Source organism: Paramormyrops kingsleyae, chromosome 3 (genome assembly GCF_048594095.1).
Source record: "Paramormyrops kingsleyae isolate MSU_618 chromosome 3, PKINGS_0.4, whole genome shotgun sequence".
NCBI classification, from domain to species: domain Eukaryota; kingdom Metazoa; phylum Chordata; class Actinopteri; order Osteoglossiformes; family Mormyridae; genus Paramormyrops; species Paramormyrops kingsleyae.
The window spans coordinates 40601331-40626442 of record NC_132799.1 but is presented as its reverse complement, the minus strand read 5'-3'; the positions used below and the strand labels follow the sequence as shown (position 1 = coordinate 40626442).

Below are 25112 nucleotides of genomic sequence, written 5' to 3'. Positions count from 1 at the left end.
CGAATAAGTTTAAAAACTTTACAGAAACCCAAAAACTGTGGGGGTTTGGAGCTTCCCAATTTCTACAACTACTTTCTTGCCAATAGATTGATATATGTCCTAAAATGGACTACGCAAAATAACTTAGACCATAACTGGCTGGATATTGAGCAAACTTTCTGTAATGATATTCGAGTCCAGGACCTGCCATTTATCAGTCATATACTTAAACGACATTGCTGTTTTAAGAGCATCAACATCAACACATCGCTGACAGCCTGGTGGGAATTTCTTAGAATGAACCAAACTTCACTGGTCCCATGCAAACTGACACCCATCTGGAACAACCCTGACATCCTGTTAAATAAAAAAGTCATAAACTTCCTGGCTTGGCATAATAAAGGAATCAAGTGCCTTCGAACATATAATGCAAGACAATCGCATGATATCATTTGACAAAATAGCAGAAATTTATAGCATTGAGAAAAACAAATACTTAGAATGAAAAAAAAATCAGTAGGTAAGTCTGTGACTCGAGGCCTGTTTATAGTGGACATCACTATTTTGGGGGAAAGCAACTCCAGTTTGCGCAGCATCTCCATTGAAGCAGGCAGGCACATTTGATATTGAGCCAGCACTTCTTTAAGGAAAGCCAAGCACCATGCTGAGATGGTCTCCTTCTGTTCAGGTGCAAGTGGGCTGAACTTTTTAAAGTTGTTTTGGCGCTTATAACAAGTGACCAATACAATTTCACTGTGATGTTTGGTTAACCAATGACTGTCACTGATTGATGATGTCATATCATATTTGACAGATTCTCTGAATGAACTAATTGTGACGGCTGACTGGACAGCTAAGTGACACGTACATTTAATCACCATGATTTTTTTTATATATTCTTAGTATATTTTTAATATATTTTTAAAAAATGATAATAATAATAATGACAGTAAAACCCGCTAAATATTTTAAAAAGCAGCCCAAATTTTATAGACCCGCCCAATGCCAATTTTCCCAGCCCAACATAACCAAAAGAAGCACAATTGGGCGGAAAACCGCCCAATCTGGCAACACAGCCTGCAGACTACTGCAGGTGGCAGTTCTCGCGAGGCTACTGACAGTTCAGTTTGGAGAGGCAGAGGATTTTTTTTTTTATGATATTATAATACGGGAGATTTACGGGAAAATACTAATACGGGAGGACGGCGGGAAAGAGGGGTAAAATACGGTAGTTTCCCGGCTAAAACGGGAGACTTGACAGCTATGATGTAGGCACGTAATATACATGAAATTTCTTCATGCATGTGGAACATGTTGTGAATGCTGAAGACAAATTTAGAAGGTAAACTGGACACTCAGTCAAGTTGAGTGGTGAAAAAGCATCCACAGCTGTTTCGATCACCATGGTCTGTTCCTTAAGTAATTATTAAAAAAACCAAACACAATCAACATGCTTCCAACTGTGATCAGATGCCCTCTGCTTAGTTGAATCTTGTAATTATCAGCATGATATCCATCACTGTTTGCATTCTATCCTGTAGCATCATCCCAGTGAGACAAGAACTTTCCACAGCACGCTGGGTAGGCAGACAGCTTGATGTCATTACTATGGACTATGTGTGCAAGATGAATGCAGTGTTCTGTATAGAGCCCCTGCACTACCTCCACCCCCACACACACTCCCATAAGATGTTGAGACATCAGTCTTTTGTAATAATCAATGAGGCTCTTTTCTTGAATACCTCTAAAATTAAATTCCCCATCAGTAGATGAGAAGCCCAGTGTCCAAGCTCTAATTAAAGCTCTCACAAAGTAACCGTCTATTCGCCCCTAGTACAAAATGAATTCCTAGATCAACTAAATGGACAGAAATGGGTCACCTTTATGAATATGTTGTTTGGTTTATATAGTGTAATATCAATACATGAACAGAGAGCATGAATATCACCAAGACTCAGATTGCAGCACTACGTTTAGTCTGGATACACCATCTTATGTGTGCTTCACTCATTACCATGGTGAATCCCAGTGTTGGCATGACAACTAGGTCCACATCTTCCCCAGAACATGGGCATTATACCAGAGTCATGGCAACAAGGAACATCTACATTATGCAGTCATTCATAAAAAGCCTTTTTCGTGGTTAGAAAAAAATACAGTGGTTATCCTTCAGTACATCAGGTGCTGCTTAAAGTCTGTGCACAGAGCATTCCTTCAGATTCAGGACATCTGTAGAGCAAACTGCAGCTGTTCCTACATAACAAGATAAAACATATTAAACATGAGAAGCTAAAGGCTTACAGGTGACATGACTTGAGGGGGCATGATGTAGTAGCACACTCTTATTTAATGTATTGATTAACCAGTAACTAAGTGTTAGTTATGTACTGATCCAATGTCCGTCAATCATCAATCATAACAGTTCATGTTTTTCATGTAGCTACTATATTTGTTCATGATTTGTAGTAGTAACTGAATTACTAAGTTATTTGTGCTCCCTCAAGTAAAGTGTTATCATTCAAGGAACAATTTTGAGAGGGGTGCAGAGATGTGGAGACATGCTGAATATGTGGAAGTCATGGCAACTTTTGAATATTTCATCATATTTAAGAAATCCAGAGTGCAATTTGTACTCAGAGAAATATTTTTAGAAGTTGCTGTAAAGAAGACGTGTTTTAAAAAGTGTGGTTAAGGGTTGGGATATCTTGTTTCTTTCTGTCTGGAAAATATAGTTGAAATTGGATCCCTGCTCAAAATTAAGCAATTGCATTTGTCTGGGGTAAATGGAGTGGTACTATGAAAATGGAGTGGCCCTGGCTGTGTCTTTCGATCTGGACCACTACTCATTGAGTTGTAGTCCATGGATGAGAGGAGAAAAAAGCAGAGAGGCCGCCCAGCAGCTCTCAGGTAAAATCAGGAGACCCCTCGCACCCCCTAACCAGATTCAGCCTCCCATGGGTAAAACGTAGGGGGTGCTGTCTTGCTGGATGGCGTTGAGGTGGTGCCCGGCCCGCTGGGAGGAGGCAAGGAGCTCCTGGAGCTGCTGCTGATCCCTTTGGGCACGTCGGGCATCGCGGCGGGCCAGCTGGAGGGAGCGTTTCACCTTGCGCACTCGCTCCTTCAACTGCCGATTCTTATCCTCCAGCTGAGCCAGGCGCTCCTGCAACTTCTTCACATGTTCCTCTTCCTCAAAGAGTGCCAGCTGCATGGAGGAGCATAGCAGCTGGAGGAGGAGACAGAGGCCAAAAGGTCATGTACATTTATACGTACTGTATATACCAACAATCATTTATATTCATACACACTATGTATACCAACAGTCATTTATATTTATATACTGTACTGTATATACCATCAGGCATTTGCATTTATACATACTGTATATACCAATAGCCATTTAATGTATATATTTTATACTGTATATGCCCACAGTCATTTGCATTTATATATACTGTGCATACCAGCAGTCATTTACATGTATAGATACTGTAAATACCAAGTCATTTACATTAATGTGTTTTATAACAGTGGTTTATATTTACATGTACATATGAATTACCATTTATATATATGTAACTATACAATATTGCATTTCTATATGAAATGTATATTAATAACTGTGACCCTGGATTGGATGAAGGGAAGATGTAGGAATGAATATATAAATACACTTATTATTGTTTGTTAATGAATTAATGTCACACACTTGAACCACTTGACATGAAGGCAAAGAACGATTTGGGTATGGGATGGAACTAATGAGAGAGATTATTAACAGACAGCCAGTGGAGTACTTTGAATAACATGGTGTTTTCATGGCTATAAATCCATCATGAAACAATGCTTGTTCTGGTTCATTTTCTCATTTTAGTGGCATTTGAAGCACTTAGCTTTCACTGCATAAAAATACCTTCACAACCTTCATACCTTGTGCATGTCACATGCATTAAGAGGAATGTGCAAAAATGTACGTTGGCTTAGTTGGTTAGTATTGTAGCCTCACATCTAGATGTAGGTTCTCCCTATATTTGCACAAATTTCCTCCAAGTACTCAGGTTACCTTCCTAAATGCATGCAGTCAGGTGACTTGCTGACTCTGAATTGCCTGTAGTGTGTTTGTTTAAGTATGTGCTGTGATGGACTGGCATCCTGTCCATGGTGCCCCCTGCCTTGTGCTCTGTGTTTACTGTACAGACTCACCATGACCCTGCAGTACCTAAGCATTTACGGATGATGGATGGATGTCTGACTTATACACACCATACTTAAGAAAGCATATTGTGGCAATAAAAGAATCACATATTTTTGATAATCTTTTCCATGATATGATTTCAATTATACTATTTATTACCTTTGTCCTATACGTCGCTAACCTTGTGCCCTAAAATAAGATCCAGGATCACTGTGACCATACTTTTGATAAGCACGTATTAAGAATGCATGAATGGATATTTAATATGTCCTCTTTGTTGTAAAGGTCACACTCCTGTATTCTCCTACAGATACTGTAAGGTGAAGGCATCTGAGCAGTGCATTGTGGGAACATTTGGATGGGTAGGATGTATATCCTCACTGCTACAGTTACTCAGTCAGAGTACACCTGCAGAGTTAAATGTGTGGAGATATATATATACACTCACCTAAAGGATTATTAGGAACACCATACTAATACGGTGTTTGACCCCCTTTCGCCTTCAGAACTGCCTTAATTCTATGTGGCATTGATTCAACAAGGTGCTGAAAGCATTCTTTAGAAATGTTGGCCCATATTGATAGGATAGCATCTTGCAGTTGATGGAGATTTGTGGGATGCACATCCAGGGCACGAAGCTCCCGTTCCACCACATCCCAAAGATGCTCTATTGGGTTGAGATCTGTTGACTGTGGGGACCATTGTAGTACAGTGAACTCATTGTCATGTTCAAGAAACCAATTTGAAATGATTCGAGCTTTGTGACATGGTGCATTATCCTGCTGGAAGTAGCCATCAGAGGATGGGTACATGGTGGTCATAAAGGGATGGACATGGTCAGAAACAATGCTCAGGTAGGCCGTGGCATTTAAACGATGCCCAATTGGCACTAAGGGGCCTAAAGTGTGCCAAGAAAACATCCCCCACACCATTACACCACCAGCCTGCACAGTAGTAACAAGGCATGATGGATCCATGTTCTCATTCTGTTTATGCCAAATTCTGACTCTACCATTTGAATGTCTCAACAGAAATCGAGACTCATCAGACCAGGCAACATTTTTCCAGTCTTCAACTGTCCAATTTTGGTGAGCTCGTGCAAATTGTAGCCTCTTTTTCCTATTTGTAGTGGAGATGAGTGGTACCCGGTGGGGTCTTCTGCTGTTGTAGCCCATCCGCCTCAAGGTTGTGCATGTTGTGGCTTCACAAATGCTTTGCAGCATACCTCGGTTGTAACGAGTGGTTATTTCAGTCAAAGTTGCTCTTCAATCAGCTTGAATCAGTCGGCCCATTCTCCTCTGACCTCTAGCATCAACAAGGCATTTTCGCCCACAGGACTGGATGTTTTTCCCTTTGCACACCATTCTTTGTAAACCCTAGAAATGGTTGTGCGTGAAAATCCCAGTAACTGAGCAGATTGTGAAATACTCAGACCGGCCCGTCTGGCACCAACAACCATGCCACGCTCAAAATTGCTTAAATCACCTTTCTTTCCCATTCTGACATTCAGTTTGGAGTTCAGGAGATTGTCTTGACCAGGACCACACCCCTAAATGCATTGAAGCAACTGCCATGTGATTGGTTGATTAGATAATTGCATTAATGAGAAATTGAACAGGTGTTCCTAATAATCCTTTAGGTGAGTGTATTTATTCAGCTATCCCAGCACTGCTGGTATTTAATGGTGTCTATATTGAAGTCTTATTATCTATGTATAAATGGCTTTTTACATACAAGTTGTTGAGACCTGCATGAACGAACGAGCAGGGAGTGGAGAATCAGACTAAGGAAGCCGTGAATACGGGTAAACAGGGTTTTATTAAAGCAGCACAGGACGAATGTTAATGACAGACCTGGGGAAAATGGACTCAGTCGCAGACTAAATACACAGGACAAGGCGAAAATAACAGGCAACAGGTGATCACAATCGGGAATTAACACGAGGTAAGGAGGGGGGCGTGGCACACACGAGGATCGTACGAGCAGGTCATGACACAAGTCTCCAAACACAAGGACAGATCATAAGATATTAGTTATTATTATTATTTTAATTCTTGTAATATACAGCTGTTACTTTTTCTCATCATTCGTTGTCCCACAGACATTATTTTAAAGTGAGTCAACATGAAAATGTTGTAGCAAAAATTACTGCATTTTAAAAAATTTTGTGCATATTGTGCCTCTGACTACCATTTCGGGCATCAGTGAAAACGGTCGATTGTGCAAAAAAACTGCAACGCGCAAATACATCATCCATGCAATGTCTGATCAGCTCCCCTGATGAAGAAATCTGTCACATTAGTGTTTCATTCATCGAAATCATTATCGGCATTTTGCGTTATTCTAGGCTCGTTTTCACTTTAAGTTGTACATTTGAAGTTGTTAAACCAACATAATAAAGGCAGAATCACCTTGTGCTCTAATTTGAATAATCGAAAAGAGGAAATACGACAACAATAGTTAACCTACATCACTGTCAAGTGATTTGCAGTCACACCTCAATGATCCACGCGTGTACTTACGTCATAGAAAAAAATTAACATACTATAAATATTTATTATTACGAAAGTGGACGTTTCGTGTCGCAGCAATGAATATATAAATTATACTAATAAGCAGTGGGACGTATCGCCGTACGTGTTTAAACGTACTGTGACTAAGAGATAACGCAGGTCTTCGCCGCAGGTACGTATTTCTGCATCACTTTACGTTTTTGATTACGGATTCTTTGCGTGGTTGTGATGAGCCACAGAAGACTACTTAACGGAGGTGTGCGTGCCATTAAACTAGATAGAGAACTTGGTTCGGAGCGCAAAGGAAAATGGCTCTTAGAAGCTTTGTTTTGAACTGCAATCAGATATTTACAGAATACACCCGGCTGGCATTGTCTAATAATGGACAAGCTAATGTAGACACAATACTGATGAAGTAACTCATTTTCCGCTACTTTAATATAACAGCTGTTATTATGATTTATGCCCTTAGCGTGTCCTTGAATATCTCTATTTTGCTATAATAGAATGACTACAATGGAAAGCAGTGTACGTTGGGCAAGTGGGCGATTGATTGAAAATGAATTTGCTGATGAGATGATAATTTCGGAGTTTGTTGCCGAGATTCAAGGTTTGTCAAGTGTATTATATTAAACATATATTAAAATCGCATATTATTATTACAGCATCAATTGTCCCAAAGCATAAAAAAATCACTACACACACTTGCACTGTGCTGTGGTGACGAATAATTACTCACTTTGATAATAATGTAGTAAAATTTGTTAAATACAACTACTAGTAGCAACAAGAATTGTAATTAAGAATATTAATAATACACGCATACATGCACATATTTTATTATATTTTTAAATAATTAAGTGTATGTCCTCATTTAAAAAGAGAGAAATTCTACCTGTTTTTGACGTCTGAAGGTGTAAAAAAAGTACGTCTTTAGGCGTGAAAAATCGACATGTTGATTTTTTGCATGTGAAAAAATCAACATGCTGATTTTTTACGTCTAAAGGCATGCAAATTTGACGTCTCTGGCCGTTAATATTTGACGTCTTTAGGCGTAAAGTTTTAAGATGTTTTGGCCCCGTTGGCCTTCCATAGTAATGCTACGTTCACACTGCGAGCGGCGAGAGCGTCAAAGCGACTGGAAGTCATTCATTCTCTATGGGAGGGAGCGTCGGGAGGCGTCAAGGAGCGGCGCTGTGCGTCGCGATCTGGGCGGTGGGAGCGTCAGACAGAATCCCAGTCAATTTTATGGTAATGAGCTGTGCAGGGGCGCCGTAAGGGGGAGGAAAGCTAGGACGATTCCTGTCTGAGTGACAGGGGCCCTAAAAAATTTGGAAAATAACTGGATTGGTTTGGACTGGGGGGCCTAATATGATATGCTTTCATGGGGCCCAAAATCTCTAGCAACACCCCTGGAGCTGTGACACGGTTGGGCGGCAACCAATGGGAAATTGGGAATGTAGAGATGCTCCGCTAAAGAGAGTGCCGTAGAACATAAGCGTGTAAACTTTTGTTCCGACCCAACCCTTTCTAGGCACAATAGAGGAGAGACTTATTATTGCTGTGGCCGGGTACCCAGTTATATATGTGTCTCTGTTTGCATACAGGGACATAAATAAAAAAAAAAATGAGGCATGGACCAGAGTGTCTGAAACAATCGGTGTTCCAGGTGAGATGGTGAAGTGCATAATATATTTTTTGCGAAAAAGGAAGGAGATCAGTAGTAATTTTGGCGCCATAGCAGAGAAAATGCAAATTGTCGGTAATGTTAAACCTATTTATAGCATTAGTGTTCGTCAAAACATAATTATGTGTTTTAGTACAACTGTCGTGATACATTTTAAGTACTATTTATGTTAACTAAAGAAACATAAAGCACAAGCAACTACTTGGCGATCATCCATTGTGATCCAAGGTAAATTTGAAAAGAAGCGCTACACTATTTATAGGTAACATTTTCCCTCCAGAACGCTTGATTTTAAGTGGGAATGCAAATAACTGGCTCACAACAATATTTATTTGACAAATTATGTCCTATCAGGAGTTCGCGCAAAGATATAAGCTACACGTTTGTTTGTTTTGCGGCCCCTTTAAAAAGTTCTCAGAGCCTGGCATTCTGAGCGGCCTTGTCCCCACCCACTCTATGACGTCAGAGAGCGTCTCCGGCGTTGGCTAGCGTCGCGTTCAGGGCGGCGGGAGCGACGGCTGGCGTCTTTGACGCTCGCGGTGTGAACGTAGCATAACGCTTCAGTCTAAGCCTCGCATTCACTGTGATAGCATCGTACATGTTTACACTAGCTGAATACATATATTTAGACAGTAAAAATACATTTAGACAATAATAGACAGTAACAGTAATTATATAATAAAATACATTTAAAAATAAAGATTTCTTATTCATTATTTTAATATTAATAATAAACCATTAATACATTTAATTATAATAATATTGTCGTGCCGAGCGGGGAAGGAACGGAGACAAAGGCCCAGACGTCAGGGTATCAGGGAATACGGGGTTTGTTTAATTCAGGTAAGGCAGGCAAAACGCAGATGGACAATACAATGACTGGACTGGCAAAACAAACTGAAACGTGGACTAAATACAGAGGACTAATGACAACAACCAGAAACAGCTGATCACACAGGTATTCCATACAAGGTTAACGAGAGGGCGTGGCACACGGAAGGAGCGAACGATTGGGGCAAAACACATTGTTTTTTTTAACTTTACATATAGTTTGGATACATTTATTTTCTTACTTTGGCCGTACCTGACTGAAACGTGGCAACAGCCTAATGACTTTGTTTCGCTTAATGACTCCACTCCACCTGAGTTTGTTTACGTTTGTCAACCTCGCAACTCAGGGAGGGGTGGTGGTCTCGCGATAATTCACCGGAAGCAGTGGAAAGTCCTCCCTCTCTCAGCCCCACTCTTCCATTCATTTGAATACACAGCAATACAGCTCCCTGGTTCCACTCCCACCATCATATGCACTGTTTATCGGCCACCTAAGCCGAACAAGGACTTTTTAAACGACTTTACTGCTCTACTCGCTCACTTCTCTGTACTCACTCCAAATATGATAATTGTTGGCGATTTCAATTTACACATGGACAATGACAATAACCTTCTTTCCAGAGATTTTACTTCCTGTCTGGATAGTTTTGGAATACAACACATCAAATTTTCTACGCATTCTAAAGGTCATATCTTGGACTTGGTCTGCTGTTCTGGTGTCACCCCCACAAACTGCAAAGCTAATACTTTTCCTCAATCTGATCACATGTTTATTTCTTTTATTGCTAATGTATCAGCTTCAAAAACTTGCATTCCTCGTGACATTTCATTTAGGAAAATTAGTAATATTAATCCGGATATTTTCTCCTCTGCTATAAATGAACTCTCACCCATCCACAGCTCCTCAACCCCTGAAGAACTTGTGTCACACTATAATGACAACCTCCATAATCTTCTTAACACATTTGCTCCCCTCAAACACCGTTCTGTCTCTTTTTCTCACTCAGCACCATGGTTTACTCCCAACCTGCGTCTTCTCAAAGCCAAAGGACGGCAACTGGAACGTCTTTATAAGAAAACCGGTCTCACCATACACAAAGAAATGTACAGTGATCATATTTTGCTTTATAAGAACAGCATAGTTTTAGCCAAATCCACATACTACTCCGGTTTAATCAGTTCTAGAGAAGGGAACTCCAGATCTCTCTTTTCTCTCTTTAAAAAAATTACAAAACTCCCTGACCCATTCCCCCCTCATATGTACTCAACTGATTTTTGCAACAATATCATGTCCTTTTTTACTCTTAAAATCTCTGATATCCACCAACAACTTAACTCTATAGGAGCTTCTAATTCTGTAGCCAACTCCCCACTCACTTCACTGTCTCCCTGTCAGTTATTTTCAAGATTCACCATTCCCTCTGTAACTGATGTATCAAATCTCATTCAAAAATCTAGACCATCCACCTGTCAGCTAGACCCTCTCCCTACAGTGTTAGTTAAAGCCTGTTTGCCCTCGTTGGCTCCTCTTATAACCAGTATTATTCACTCTTCCCTTAACACTGGAATTGTTCCTTCATCCTTGAAAACTGCTGCTGTTACTCCAATACTCAAAAAGCCTGGTGCAGATCCCAATAACTTTGACAATCTTCGCCCTATATCGAACCTCCCTTTCATTTCAAAAATCCTAGAGAAAGTTGTTGCCTCCCAGCTCCACTCTCACCTCAATGAATACAATCTTTATGAAAAATTTCAATCTGGCTTCCGCCCCGATCATAGCACTGAAACTGCTTTGTTAAAGGTCACTAACGATCTTCTGATGGCAGCTGACTCTGGCCTTCTCACCATTCTCATTCTTCTTGATCTCAGTTCAGCATTTGATACTATTTCCCATGATATCCTCTTAAACAGATTAACATCCATTGGCATTAGTCATATGCCTCTCACCTGGTTCACCTCATATTTCTCAGACCGCACTCAGTTTGTTCAATTTAAATCTCACTCCTCAAGATTGTTTCCTGTTTCTGCAGGTGTACCCCAGGGTTCAGTATTGGGGCCTCTTTTATTTGTCATATACATGCTCCCTCTTGGCCATTTATTCAGGAAATATAACATTAATTTTCATTGTTATGCAGATGACACCCAGCTCTACATCTCTTCGAAACCCAATTCATCCCTTCCCCCCATCTCCCTCTCTAACTGCCTTATGGAGATTCGATTATGGTTCTCCTCCAGTTTTCTAAAACTTAACAGTAATAAGACTGAAGTTTTGCTCATTGGTACACCGTCCACTCTAACAAAATCCCATAGTTTTCCTATTGACATAGATAACTCCCTTATCCATCCTTCCCATCAGGTAAAGAGTCTAGGTGTCTTATTGGACAGTACACTCTCTTTTCAGTCCCACATTAATTACATCACCCGGTCTGCATACTTTCACCTACGTAACATTAACCGACTCCGTCCCTTCCTTACTCCCCATGCTGCCGCCATCCTTGTGCATAGTCTCATCACTTCCCGTATCGATTACTGTAACTCCCTCCTATTTGGCCTTCCCAACAAATCTCTCCATAAACTTCAAATTTTACAGAACTCTGCAGCTCGGGTCATAACTCGGACTCCGTTAAGAGATCATATCACACCAGTTCTCCAACAACTTCACTGGTTGCCCATAGATGCTAGGATACACTTTAAAATCCTACTCTTTGCATTTAAGTGCATCCATAACCTCGCCCCTCCCTATCTGTGCGATCTGCTACATATTGCCACTCCTTCCCGTTCTCTCAGGTCATCGTCTGCCATTCATCTCATTGTTCCCTCTGCCCGTCTTACTACCATGGGGCACAGAGCTTTCAGTCGCTCCGCCCCTCGGCTCTGGAACTCACTTCCCCCAGTCCTAAGGAACACTGATTCCCTTTCCTCATTTAAGTCACAGCTCAAAACACATCTGTTCAAAATGGTATACTTGCTTTAAATACAGTATTTACTTGCAGTCAATCTTGTCTATAGCTTTTCCTCTTATCTTATTGTAATTTATTGTGATTTATTGTCTTATGTCTGTAAGGTGACCTTGGGTTTTTGAAAGGCGCCCTGAAATAAAATGTACTATTATTATTATTATTATTACTTTACAAATTACTGTTTTGATAAATGTGCTTAGATGTGTTTAGTACAGTATATGCTCTTCTTGTTTTATCTGGTTCATTTTGTGTTTAAATGCTAAAAAATAAAACATATTTAGGTGTAATTTTTTGGAGCCGGGAACCAATTAATTGGTTTTCCATTATTTCTTATGGGGAAATTCGATCAGAACTCGAACTTTTTAGGATTTGATCCGGAGTTCTGAACAGATTAAGTACAAGTTCTGACATACCACTGTAAATATTTGCCTATTAGGCTAATATCTGTCTTGATGATACAGTAGATCTTAAAGTACAGCCTAATTTCTAACTCACCTCTTGGTCCTGCGCGCTGCCCTCATCCTGCCATCTTCCTGCTGTCTGCACACTGTCCTCATCCTGCCGTCTCCCTGCTGCCTGCTCCTGTGCCTCTCCTGCCTTCTGCTGACCACCACTTTCCTTCATACACATTAAGTTTGCAAAACTGCGCCTATACTTTTAGTGTAATGTTTTGTAGCTCTTAACACTAATATTTCCTACTTACTCTTCTTTTACCACCAAAAAGTGTCTGATGTCTCCATCTTTCCTTTTCCTCACAATGTGTCTGTGAATAAAATCTAATCTATATTTAACAAAACAGTATCTGGGCTATCAGATGAAGTTTCTAAAAATATCTATAAATATGAAATTGTGGAATGCAGAATCAATACCACTAAAATTCAAATAATAGGGCTTATTATTTGCTAGCTAGTTTTTTACGTTGTTACGTTACCCCTATAGGTTTCACTTATAGTGTTTCACTTATAGGTTTCACTTATAATGTTTTTTCAGAGCATAACGTTAGACCTTCTTATGCGCTAACATTAGCCTAATAACAAACCACACAGTCTAATTTCAGAATGGCACAATTTATTCGGAATAAAATGAGAATGAAAACATAGGGAGTTCATTTCCTTGGAAAATTACCATGATCGATTTTACCCCACCAAATAAGCCTAGTTTAAAAAACATATTTAGGTGTAATTTTTTGGGGCCGGGAACCAATTAATTGCTTTTCCATTATTTCTTATGGGGAAAATTCGATCACAACTCGAACTTTTTAGGATTCGATCCAGAGTTCTGAACAGATTAAATTTGAGTTCTGAGGTACCACTGTACCTCCAAAATAGCGATTCCAGCCACAATACACTGCGACTATAGCGAGTGTGACGGCAACTGTCAAAGACCGATACCATGGACCCATATCAAAAAACAAGATGTTTTTTGCTTAACCGGGCAACTTGTCGGATTTAAGGTACCTCAATTTAAATGGTCTTTATCTTCGTTCACTTACAATTAGCCCGAACTACCGTAAATCTGACAAATAATCCGACTAATCATGAAATCCAATTCTAGCCCGGTTAATTGCCATTGTTAGCAATATCAGTTTATAACACATTACACACGGTGCTTTACGTATAAAACTCCATAGCAACACGTCCACAGATAAGTTTGGCGGTAAAGTGTGTGTGACCGATTTAATGAGCCACAAATGAGAAGTATTGCTTAAACAGTATAAAACTACAACTTTCCCTTGTGTTGATAAAGGGTGCAGCCATCTTGGATTCTGAACTCGGGATCCTCTGTTACCCCTTTGCAAAGGTGCCGGTGCTGTTCCAGTGCCGATCCCTAATTTGGAACCAGTGCCACATTTTTCCACAGAAAAAAAAATGGTGCCGGTGCCGCAAAATCGCCTCCAAACAGGCACCAAACCTTTGCTGGTCTGGATGCTGGTGTTGTCATGAGAGGTGGGCGGAATAACCGAGGCAACGCAAAATAAAGATAATGTTGGAAAGTGGGTGTGGTTTGTAACGTGGGCGCAGTGTTGTCACCTGGTTCCCAACGGGCTCTCAAGTCCGTGGAAATGCAGGCAGGCTCTTGCTGGTTCCCAACTACAGCACCGGACGAGCACCAACCCCAGAGCCAGCACTGGCACCACTGGAGTGGAAAAGGGGCCTGTGCTGCTCCGAGATATTTCTCGGATCTCCGAGAAACAGGAGTGCACATGTCATCACTTCCGGCTTCAAAACTCCGGAATCCGACTCGGAATACGAGTTCCGAGGGCAAATGGAACACACCAAAACTGCCCGAAATGGGTTGACAGAGACATTTCAGGGATTTTGAGTCATTCTGCGCTAGAGTTTAGATTCTCTGCCCGAGCCCGAGCCCAGACCCGACCCGACCCGACCCGTTGGCCGGGTCGGGCCGATATTTCCTGCCACTATCTTCGGGCCGGGCCGGGCCGGGCTGGGCGGGGCCATGATCAAGCATTTGTGTGTGGTTTTTTTTTTTTTTAAATCATTACTTAATTAGCCTAATTGGGTGGAGAGCTATGCCATAATTATAAATGTAGCTCCCTCCCGTAAGACACGAGCACAAGAGTCCTTTGCATTTAACTGAGCCAACGGTTTATTCGAAAGACAGTGGCTTCGTTATTATCACCATCATGGCAGACGTGAGAACTAAATACAGATATGGAAACACAAAATCAAGCACATTTACTTACAATATTAGCTAACAAACATTGAAATTCAAATGAAATATAAACATAAATAACAATAAAGACAGCTTAGAGAATTCATATACAGTTAACACGAACCTCAGTTAGCATTTACATTTACATGGCTAAATACAACAAACTTAACTAAAACTTAATGAACACATACCTCGTTGGCTGCTTACGGAAGGATTTAACCTTTTTCTTAACCCTTTACTTAAAGTTCGATGCCGAGCACACAAACTGGTTCCAGCAGCAAGCGAACTGGATAAGTGAAAACGTGCTTTTCTTCTAAACGTGTCTCAAAAATCCATTCTGAATAAACAAACAATGCAGTTTACATGCTTCGTCCTTGTTGCATTTTTCATTAAGATAAATCTAAACTAATTTCTGTAGTTCAAACAACTTAGAATTGTAGTTGAGAACGTCTGTTACAACGGCTCACGTATTAAAAAATAGTCGGGTTTAAATCGGGCTCGGGCTCATAATTACAGTTAATGTGTCGGACCGGGTCGGGCTCGGACACAAGGTGCACGGGCTCGGGTAGGGTCGGGTTTAATTTTTTGGGCCCGATCTAAGCTCTATTCTGCGCTGCAGATGGATTAATTGCGTTAAAAAATTTTATCAGATTAATCATGATGATGGATTAATCCGCGTTAACCCGTTGACAGCCCTAATATATATATATATATATATATATATACACACACACACACACACACACACACACACACACACACATTTCTTTGTGGGGACTCTCCATTCATTTCTATGGGGGAAACTCTAATCCCAACATGAAAACTAACTCCCACCCAGCCCTAATTTTACCATAAATAACCAAACAAAATACGAGGCTTTTCGCATTTTTAGTTTTTTGATTGCATTCACAGATCTTTGTGAGGACCTGAAAAAATGGTCCCCACAACGTCAAAATAAGATTTTCATCACATTGTGGGGAACATTTGGTCTCCACAATGTAATACAAACATAATACACACACAACCCATTATTATTAGCCACGCTAACATGAACTGTTTATATGCAGACTATTACTTCTGTCCTCAACAGAAAAGGATTTATTAGTGCATATGCTCCACATTACCCCAGAGCCATTCCAGAGAGTTAGTTATGCTGTAGAAATAAAAGCCAAGCCAGACTTTGACCTTCCCATCTGGCACAGTAACCAGTCTAGACATCATCAGCACAGCAGCCCTCTAGGAACAGCAGTGATTACCCAGCTGGTTGACCTTCCATGTCCAAACAAAAAGATCTAGGTGATAGTCTGAAATAATCTTGGCCTGAAGATCTTCATCCAGAAGACTCCTCCCTACCATCCCCTGTCTGACCTGCTTATCAGCTTGTCCATATAAAAATGCATGTCCATACCTGTGATTTCTGAACTTTCATTCCTGGCTGTGTAGATGAGCTTGGTGTGTTTGGCTGTGTTGGTCTATCCGCAGCCTCTGTGATTCCCAGCTAATCTGGCCCGTTGTCCTCTGTTCTCGGTTGCTTACAGGCTTCATTTCAACATCACAGTGCATCACTCCCAGTCAGACTGCAGGCTAATAGCCACAGTTCTGTTTTGATGGAACATGGCAGTCTCATCACCTTGCAGGACTATTTGACTGTTACTACTGATTGCTTCCAGCAGACTAGACGTTTTGGCCTCTCTGAGCTAAGGATATATATAAATCTAGAGGAGATGTCACAAATCTCTGATCTATTCAGTCTTGATTCAACATCTTTACGAAAGCAACAGGCCCTCGCCCTGGACACATTTATATGTGAAATTTAAAAGGGTTTAGTAAAGTGGGTGATATTAAACTGGATAGATGTTGGACTAAGAACCCCACCGTTAAGTTTACAGTTTCCTGCTCTGGCGTAGTTTAGTGAGTTAGTAGGACGCGTTTGTCACTGATGTTGATTCTCTCCATCTCCCAGTTCATCCCTTGTGGAAGGAGTGACAGCTGCACTAGCGTCCAATGGGAATGCAACATAAAGGAACTAAGTGTCAGGACCCACGTGGGTGGAGCTACTAAGAGGAAACAGAGGACAGGTGAGAAATGGCTGGATAATGAGTGTGCCCATGGGCAGGGGCGCCGCTAAGGGGGGGAAAGTTGGGACAATTCTAAGGGCCCACGCCCTTTAGGGCCCCCCAGAGATCTGCTTTATTAATAATAAGTTACCGTAGGGGGGCCCAACCTCATATTTTGTCATAGGGCCCAAAATTGCTAGCGGCGCCCCTGCCCATGGGTGTCACTCATGACTCGCATCAACCACAAGGATCAGTGCCAGATTCTCAACTGACCCTACTGCAGCACTGAGTTTACCCCAGGGAAAGACACTGGGCTAGATAAAGATCAACTTCATACACAGATGTTATTTGTAAGGAAATCTTTGGCAGACACTGATTGGTATCACCAGCTGCATTAGAAGGTGCTCGTTGTCAACAACATTCCAAACTAAATGGCAAATATTGTCTGCGTCATATATTACCTCTTACCTATTTTTTAAGAACCACATTCATTGGCCTCTATAAAACTCATAAAACAGCCACTCCATAGCTAATTCTTTCCAGACACCACAGGCATTCTTAATAGATATACACCGCAAAGATTTTTATGACCCTTTTGGCAAGACAGCATAGGAGATAAAATGCATATATATTTCAATCGTGCCTCCAGTCTTGGAGGTGTGCTTATTCTTGTTAACACAACAGTTATTCAGGTTGGCACCAAGGGCCACATGTTACTGAAAATGTTGAGTGGTTACTGTACACATTTTTAATTCATGTTAAACACCTTAAGTACCCTGGTGGCACATAAAATTGAAGAACCTGCGTTATTAACTAGCATTCTGCCTGTAACACCAAGCACCCTTATCAATAAACATGTTGACTAAGCTTTATCCTCCTTTAACTGCTTCACTACCTGTCTCAGGACATGCACTACCCAAAAAGTTTAGTCAATTAAAGGCAGAGGGTTTCTGAGGTTCCAGGGCAGAGGAGCTGCCCACCTTAACCTGTGCCAGGATAGGATGGGAGAGTAGATGCCCAACTCTAGCCTGAAACAACAGCCCCTGACACTTTCGTTTTGCAGCTTGGCCTTGGGGCTGACCCATCTCAAAAGGGTACTCACACCCCTCTCAGTGCTGGAAGACTGGAGGAATGATCTGGCTGCTGCCCATGGAGAATGGACATCCGGCTCAATGAACTGAGCGTGCTCTACGTTTAATCACACTGAAGCATTTAGAGCATTACACGACATCCCAATGCTGACTGAAGGGCCAAATGAGCACAATGACGCTTAGTGATTCTGTGCCGCTTTTCAAAAGAGGGCCTTTCTCGAACCCGGCTACACCAGAAGAGGCTTGCTTGACTCTCTGAGAAGGTTCATTAACCAGCCAGCAAAGGCGTTAGTCTTTTGCCAGGAAACATACAAAAGGCAGCAGAAAGCTGTCTCATTCACCAGTTTCGGGACGGAATGTCCTTAGAAAAGCAGGCCTTGAAATGCCTTGGAAATCATTCATTGAATCGAGTGCATTTCTCATTACAGTGCATCTTTCTTGCTTGTACAAAATGGTCCTGGAGTACCGGACTGGTGACCTGGGTGGCTCTGAGATAAGCTATCTTTAAGGTGATAAACTGACCAGAACGATCATGGTGATCAGAACGATCAGACTGATCCTCAGAGCCTTCAGCAAAAAGGCCAACAGGAAGTCAAATGGGTCAAAATTATTCTGTGCATTCCCTTTGAGTCAGGCTGATGTGTGCAATGGAGGCACTTTCCTTAACTCTCCCCCCCCCCCCCCCCCCCACCACCATTTTCTATGCACCCTGGAACTTTAGCCGTGCAGATGAATCATCTGGTAGTGACCCCATTCATCACACTACTATCCCTGAGAAAGTCAGTGGTGGAGTGGGATTGGGTAGTATTCGGACATTAAATGCTGTGATAATATAACAAGGCTGGAGCTACAGAGACATGGACACTCCCGCAGATTAAAATGACTTCCGACTCAAAAGGCAGTGGTGGTTTGTCTGCCCTTAAAATCCCTGGAGGCTTTGGGGAATTTTATGAGTGCTCATATTTCCATGAAATTTTTTCTGAGCTACTATCCTGAGTTTCCAGCTCTGAAATGAAACTTGGCTATCTGCAAGACAGGCCATCTAGTCATGACACACCCCCTTATTTTGATACCGAAAGTTACACAGACTGATAGTGCATTTCAATGTAGGCAACCATCTGACCTGTAGGAAGCATTGGAGAAGACCTGAATCTGATGGCAGAACGATGACATTTAAGAAAAGGTCCCAAAGTGGAACAACTATATTTCACCACATATATATATCTATACTTAAAACAAGGAACATTTTAAAAAAGCAATTATTCCTGTTTGTAAAATGTCATTCCTAGAGCTCAGCATCTACACTCTACTTATGGTTATGACCACAGTGTTCAGAGGACAGGGTACTGTGATGGCTTACCCAAATATGCTGGGGTCAGAAGTTCACATCACACCACCATTCAGTTTATCATTCTTTCTGCACCATTATTTAAAGGGCTGATGAGATCAATGATTGGTTAATGATCATGTCATCATGGAAGGCTTATATTGGCTATGTTTGTTTTACTTGGCCCAAGGCCTTAGAGAGAAGCTGCATTGGTTGAAACCTTTCGCTCTTTAGGTCATGCAGATCATGGTCATTCTCCATGTGGTAAAAGCTACCTCTTCATTCCAGAGATGCAGCATCGTAAAAAAGCAGCATCGTAAAAAAAAACAGAAGGACCTTACCCCCCTCCTCCTTTTTGGTCATTTTCTGCAAAGAGATCTACAGCACGTCTGGACAAAGAAGAGGAAGAAAAACAAAGTCAAATGGAAGGAGACGCAGCTCCGACACGGCTTTAGTTTTACCTGATCTGCTTGGGTTTTTTTTTCCTGTGCGAAGACCATTTACACAAATTTAAAGTGAATGTAAAAGAGGCAGTGATTACTTAAATGAGCTATGGGTCTCCTCAGTTACCATCCTAATTCCAGCCTGGCCAAACCAAAAATCAGCCAACCACTTTGCACAGGGGCAGCATGAGTATCCCATGTATGTGGAGGAACCCCCCTCTTGCAGAAAAATCCTCAGCAAAAGCATCACTCTTATCACAGACAAACAGGACCGTGGCATTTGCACAAGGGACTTTAATGAAAAAATGCACCCTGTCCTTACAGACTGGTTATATAGTGAACAAACTGTATGCATTCTAATAGCCTGTAATGTATTGCTTTTGAGGACGCACACCCCCACTCCAAACAAGCTCGTCTTAACCTTTGCGCCTACTGACTGAAGCATAAAAGACATCTCAGAAGTGAAAGAGATTTTAAAATATGAAATAGTTTCCCTAAATATGTGGGACAGCATCACAAATATATACATGCAGATCTAATCTTTTTCAATGCATTTATAATCATGCAGAGGGTGAGTTTCCCGAAGCCTTCTTAACGCTACGTCGTTCGTTAGTTCTATCTTTTAAAACAGAACTTAAGAACGACGTAGCGTTAAGAACGCTTCGGGAAACTCAGCCCAGATTTATTAATCATTGCTCCTCTTTTGCTTGTTTTGATAGTTTTGACAGTATTAAATAAAGTAGTTTATACAGAAATCATTTTCACTTCATTTTTACTAAAGCGCCGAAATGGAACCACCCACTAGAACATGATTTTAAATCACAGCTACACTTCCTGGAGAAGAGGAGTGCATAGACCACTTGAAGGAGGGGGGGGGGGTACACAGGTGTGTTCTGGGAAGGTGCTGTTTGGGTTTTGAGGCATTTTGGTAAGATATTCAGCTGGGTCATATCACTGGGCATCTACCTGCCACCATCCTGTCTGAAACTGGTCTAAATTTGCATACCTATACTGCCCATCAAAGTGGTGAAGAATTTAGACTAGTTTTGTCTGGTTTAACCAGACCAAAGGGCTGTTGTCATGGCGGTCTGTCCACTTTCATCTACATGTGTAGTAGGTGCTGTCTTCCTGAACATCTGGGAACAGACACATTAATGCCTGCATCTTTCTGCCTCTCTGTCTTCCTGTTCCTGCTCACTTTATCTCCACCATTCCCAATCTAATTCCTGTTTCCCCCATCAATGTTTCCTGTGTCTTTACCTGTAATTTGCCATTATTTGAGAAACAGTAAGCATTCTTCCATCTTTGATAACCACGTATCTAGTACTGGGTATAAAGAGTAACTACACAGCAAGTATTTATCAGTACTCATCCAAAGAAGTGCTGCATGAAGCGGTTTTCTGTTTGTGACAAAACATCCCTGGAGTATAACACAATTTTTTTTACTTTTTCTTTTTTTCATTTAACCTCAGGATGGCTTCTGACCGTATCTTAAAGCAAAAAAAAAAAACCTGTCCTGATTTTCTACAACCTCTCCTGCCAGACCTCACATCCAGTCGTGAGACTTGATTATGACCACTGCATGTCTCAACACAAGCATGTGCCCCAAGGCGCATCCTTAACCCCTGACCCCCGCCTGCATCCTGCTCCCCCCTCCTAATTACAGCCCTCAGCCATCTCCTTGTATATTTTAGAGTGGTTTGTGCGGTCCTGAAAGTGTGCTGCTTGAGACTGTAATGTTTAAAAACGAGGCGCCAATTTCATCTGTGGTTCAGGGCAGGGACAGCATCTGCACGCAATGCCTGTTCCCGACTGCTCCATCGCCAAACAGGATGCCAGAAAATAGTGGGCATTTTCTGGAGGAAAGAATCTTGTTACTTTTCATGTAGAAAACTGTATAACAACACTAGGACCAGAGGAGGGCACTTCTTATGAAATATCATAGAGATCTCCAAGACCACCTTATCTGCAGTTGGGCTATCAAGCTCCTAACATTAAATGAAATTAGATTAGATTATGGACCCTGCAGATTGATGGTGTCCAGAAGCTACAAAACAACATGACAGATTGCACTATAATTCCAGACATAGAGGTAGGAGTCAACACATACCAACAATGGAAACATTCAGAAAAGTACCCTTATAAGAACTATACAAACGAGAGGAGGCCATTCAGCCCATCGAGTAAATATCTTTTTTGTTTACAGGCAATGGGAAGACCATATCTGCTTCCATATTCCCATGTACTGCTGGGAATGAACAAGACGCAGGTAAGAAGACAGGAAACTGGAACTCCAATAATCGAAGACTAATATTTTAAAACAGATTAAGTTTCCTTATATTGGGGCAGGTGATCAAATATGCATGCTGCAGTGTCCTAAAGCAACCAGAGTCCTAAACTTGGATATTTATTGTATTCTAGGTGTCTTGCACAGACAATTCGAACATGTACACAGCTGTCTGGATTTATAAGTATGTGCTAGAAAGAAGAACATTATTGTTATTCTTTGGTGCTTTGTGTGTTTACTGACTGATGTACACATAATACCCCTGAAATTCAAAAGCATGGCATGTGTCTGTATGTATGGTTGTGATATTTTTCTCTTCATGTTTGGAAGATAAAAATGCATTCCGAAGCTACCACCACCACCACCACCTCCCCCTCCCCAACTGCTGTTGGGGTTTTCAGCTAAAGCATGGCCAAAAGTAGAAATGTTGACTTAGAGAGGCTTCAGAAATCTGGCCATTTTCCTAAGCTGTGTGCGAGAGAGACCACAACTTGTGTTACCCGGTTATCCTCCTGAATCTCCCAATCAGGAGTGAAGGTCTGTAGCGGCTGTCCATGGGAGCAGTTGGAGAACTGAAAGAGGCTGGAGAATATCCTTCGGTTCTCCTGGGTGTCTGGGAAAATGGCGTCCTGGAAGTTAACTCCGTGGGGCAGTATATTGTAGTTTTCATCCATCCTATGACAAACAGAAAACAAGACAAGCTAAGATAGAGGCTAAGATGATTCTCTTGTCAGTATCACACCACCTCTTAACAGATTCCTTACCCTCAAACCAGGATTCTCATGCTATTTCTGCTCGCCTTATGTTAGACAAGATTCGTCTGACTCCCCAAGAAAATTCCAATTCCTGTTTACAGTAATTCAGAAAAGCCATTTGATCTGCAAAAGCATTGTTTTCATCAAAAGGGTGGTGTAGACTCACTGTACCTATTAAAAGCCTATTCCACAACAGAATATTTTTTTTTATTGAATTTTAGGCTCATTCAGTCACAGCATCAAAGGCTCTGTCTAGAGGGTTCCAAACGTCTGCAGCTGAACACAAGCATGATGCCGAGAAACAGGCAAAGATGAAAGTGGACAATCACTGTCAGTTTTGATTAATGCTTTTTTAAGGGGACGTACAATAATGAGAAGCACTGTAATTAACGCTGACCCTCTGCCTGGGTCTCACCCTTCCCATCTGTGCGATGCTATCAAATTGAACTGAACCGAGACCCAGCAGACGTGACGGTGACACACCATACCCGTGGGACCAGTGGCAGTGCACTAGATACCCTGAGGCAGATTCCATGTGTAAAACACAAGACACCTCAAAAATCCAGCTCTGCTTAATCAAAATAGAACAATAGAGAGGCCCAGTGACCTCCTTCAACTGAAAATAGTTTATCGGACACAATGGTCCGTACAGTTTAACTCTGATAGGCAATCATGGTTGGCTCCTCAGCTAGGTGAGGAATTTTCCCCAGGCCCCAGATCAGCCCTTTCCTGTGAACAACCCCAGGTGGCAAGGTCATCTGCACAGAAATACTTCCTGGGGGTACTTCCCATCTGCCAAAACAGGTAGGTGTCTGTCAAAGCACTTTGTTTGGTTTAGAGTTAGATGAGGAAATACGTCTGGTCTTTTCATACTGATTATTCTATAGGGTGTGATCTTTAACTTGTCTGCAAGGGGTAGAGACTGTTTAACTAATTAAAAAGAGAGTTTGATCAGTCAGTTGTAAGCTATTGGAAGTAGATGGAGTGGGGGGGGGGTTGAAAAACAAAAGGAAAGGTAATTTCTTGATGACTCTAACAAGCAAATAAGCACAATAGTCTCATTCTTCATTGGGGGGGGGGGGGGGGCCACAGAGCTGTAGTGTTTCTGGGAGTCTGTAAGGGATGGATTTTTTATATTGCCCCTTGTGCTCATATGTGCAAATGTAACCAGATGGTACAATTTGGTTTTAGTCAAGGCTGCTTGGTGAGAACAGTCAAAGGAGGAACTTAACCATGTGTGCAACTGCTATATTTTGTTTTGAACTTTAGGATAATTCATGATTGTACCTGCCTACTCCTATTAATAATTGAGAGAGTAGCCAATGAATTGATGTTATAATATAACAAGAATACAATTTATTATTTAAAGTTATTTCAGAAAAAAAAAGAACACCCCCGCCAAAACTACCAACAATAATGAACAATACGCAAATTATTGAGGATGAATATAGTTCCTACCTCAGGAAGAAAATATAGGAATAGTTTTGGACCACCGTGTGCGACTGGCAGGAGAAATATCCCAGGCCGGTGATGTTGAGACGCGAGCCGGCGGGGACCTCCAGCATGCTGCCCCACGCCTGGTCACAGAGCAGCTCAATCTCCGCCGAATAGAAGAGTCCGTCGTCGGTTCCGTCATACTGGTAGGGCAGGTGGTTGTAGGCGTTGGCCCCGTATACCTCTTGATGGATGGCCAGCACCCTGGCGTAGACGATGATCTCTGCTAGCTCGGCGCGGCAGCTTTCGCTAAGCGGTCTCCATTCCGTGGGTAGCTGACATCCAAACCCAGGATTTACTTGAAATATTACACAGCCCAGGGTTAGCAAGAGTGCCGGCAGCATCTTGTCCTCCTTAACCCCGCCGGGTTTGCTAAGAAAACTGTCAGATGAGACACATTTTGTGAATTTAAATATCCCAGCTTGTGGTTGAAAAGTGTTGCAATGATATACAACACACTGTATACAATAAAATAAAAATGAATACCTTGCTCTTATAATTACTCATAATACATGACGCCGCCTACTTTTATTCTTTTAATTATCAGTACTTGCCAATCGGTTTACTGTATCATTTTATAACCAGCAGATATTTGAATTAATCGAAGTAATTACTGTCCGGGACTGAGTACTCACGCGTCTTATTTGTCTTTTTCTGTAATGAACCTTTCATTGATTACACGGATGCAAAGCGTGAAAAAGTAATCCATTACCAGAGCTGATCACCAGGTAATAAGAGTTTCTCTCATCAGCTTTGACGCAGTATTGGAACCTGAAGCGGTTCGTGGGATTCCGTTCCCAGTTGAGACATTCCTAAAGTTTAC

At 41.5% G+C, this 25112-nt stretch overlaps 1 protein-coding gene across 3 annotated transcripts; it reads right to left on the bottom strand.

Annotated features, from left to right (window-relative positions):
• Nucleotides 1–1460: 1460 nt before the first annotated feature.
• Nucleotides 1461–25112, bottom strand: ccdc3a (coiled-coil domain containing 3a). Of its 3 annotated transcripts, none has more exons than XM_023799035.2 (4): nt 25002–25112; nt 24254–24670; nt 22541–22715; nt 1461–3202 (listed from the first exon to the last, which is right to left on the bottom strand). In XM_023799035.2, the coding sequence occupies exons 2-4, from the start codon at nt 24631–24633 to the stop codon at nt 2924–2926; spliced, it is 834 nt and encodes a 277-aa protein (XP_023654803.1). In that variant the 5' UTR covers nt 24634–24670; nt 25002–25112; the 3' UTR covers nt 1461–2923. The 3 variants fall into 3 exon arrangements, with proteins under 3 accessions (XP_023654803.1, XP_023654804.1, XP_023654802.1); XM_023799036.2 differs by having other exon boundaries at nt 24254–24587; nt 24925–25101; XM_023799034.2 differs by having other exon boundaries at nt 24925–25095.